Genomic DNA, 1,353 nt, shown 5'->3' on the forward strand with positions numbered 1-1,353 from the left:
AGTCGCTCAAAGTGACTGGGGCGATGGTACGCGAAGAACATCAGCACCTCCAACGCTATAGCAGCGCGTCTCCGATTAATGAGAATCTGGCCACTCTCCTGCTCGAACATGTCCACGAAAGGGAGATCGACGAGTTCCCACAATAGCGACTCGCGCTGAATGTTGAAAATGGTCTTCTCTGGATGCCAGAAATCCGGCCAGAAAATAGCACCGTGCTCACGGAATTCCCGAGTTTCGAACAGGAACGTTGGATCTCGTACAGGAACGTTGTCAGCATCGAGGAACAACACGTTCTCAAACTTGCTGTGTTGAACAGCGTGGATCTTGGTAGAAAAGCCGGCGATCGTCGGATCAATAATGGTTTCCACAGTAACATTAGAAAACCGCTGTTGCAACATTTCCAATGTTGGCCTCATGCTTGGCGTGCGCACCACTTCAGGTTGAGATATCCACAGCTCGATGGGTAGCGTGCAGTTGTACGACCGCAGAACGCTAATCGATGCGAAGACACTCGAAAGTAACTTCGGATACACAACCATGACAATGCCGTTGCCATTGCCATTGTTACCCAGTAGTTTCGATGGGTCCGACGTGTTCTGCGCTAGAGCATTTTCATATACGCCCTGAGCCATTAACCCAAAGTTCGCGAAATCAGCAGCCTCTGCACATGAAAACACCACGTGGTCCCGAATGCTAGAGCAATTGAGCTGCATGACACGGAAAAGTTCACCAGTATCCTCGTCCAATACCTCACAGTAGCCGGAAACACCACCCTGCGCAATTTGGTTACAGGCATGATCCGAGTTCGGCTCGCGTTTGCCGAAAGGATTGCATTGTCCGGTCTGGCGCCAGCCCATACACTTCAACTTGTTGCGGATTTTCCGCGGTTGATGCGTTCGAATATCCAGCGTGCTGGCTGCGCGCTTATCCTCGAGTCGATCTTTCTCTTCGGATATAAGTTTATCTGCAGCACCAATAAGTCGTTTTAGACGCTCGGTCTCTTCGTTAGCCTCACGCTTGATCCCCTCGAGACGATCCAGTTCATGTTGATATCCCTCCACCGACCATGAATCCCGATCTGCGGCATTGTTTCGTAGCCCAGAGACTAACGCAGCGTCATCTCCCGGCGAATTTTTACTCACCGGGAATGCATGAAAGTACGGATTAGGAGGGCTTGTCTCGTAAGGGTAAACAAGGTCCAAAGCTTTGTAGAATTCGTCTGAGCGGCGAACAGGAGGCTGGGTTTCGTCACTCAATGCCAAATGTGATTGACTCACCAGTGAAGCCTCGCGACGGTATCATCATGGTGGTATACCCAAATTGATTGCCAGCGCTTACGCCACTATTCGTAAC

At 50.6% G+C, this 1,353-nt stretch overlaps 1 protein-coding gene across 1 annotated transcript; it reads right to left on the reverse strand.

Moving 5' to 3' along the window:
• Nucleotides 1-6: 6 nt before the first annotated feature.
• Nucleotides 7-1,305, reverse strand: PPTG_19132 (hypothetical protein; the record flags this gene model as incomplete). The annotated part of the gene is made up of 3 exons (XM_008917483.1): nucleotides 7-55; nucleotides 109-1,219; nucleotides 1,278-1,305. 3 exons carry the CDS (start codon nucleotides 1,303-1,305, stop codon nucleotides 7-9), a joined length of 1,188 nt encoding a protein of 395 aa, XP_008915731.1.
• Between the last annotated feature and the right edge of the window lie 48 nt (nucleotides 1,306-1,353).

This window comes from Phytophthora parasitica (genome assembly GCF_000247585.1).
Source record: "Phytophthora parasitica INRA-310 unplaced genomic scaffold supercont2.103, whole genome shotgun sequence".
Lineage (NCBI taxonomy): Eukaryota > Oomycota > Peronosporomycetes > Peronosporales > Peronosporaceae > Phytophthora > Phytophthora nicotianae.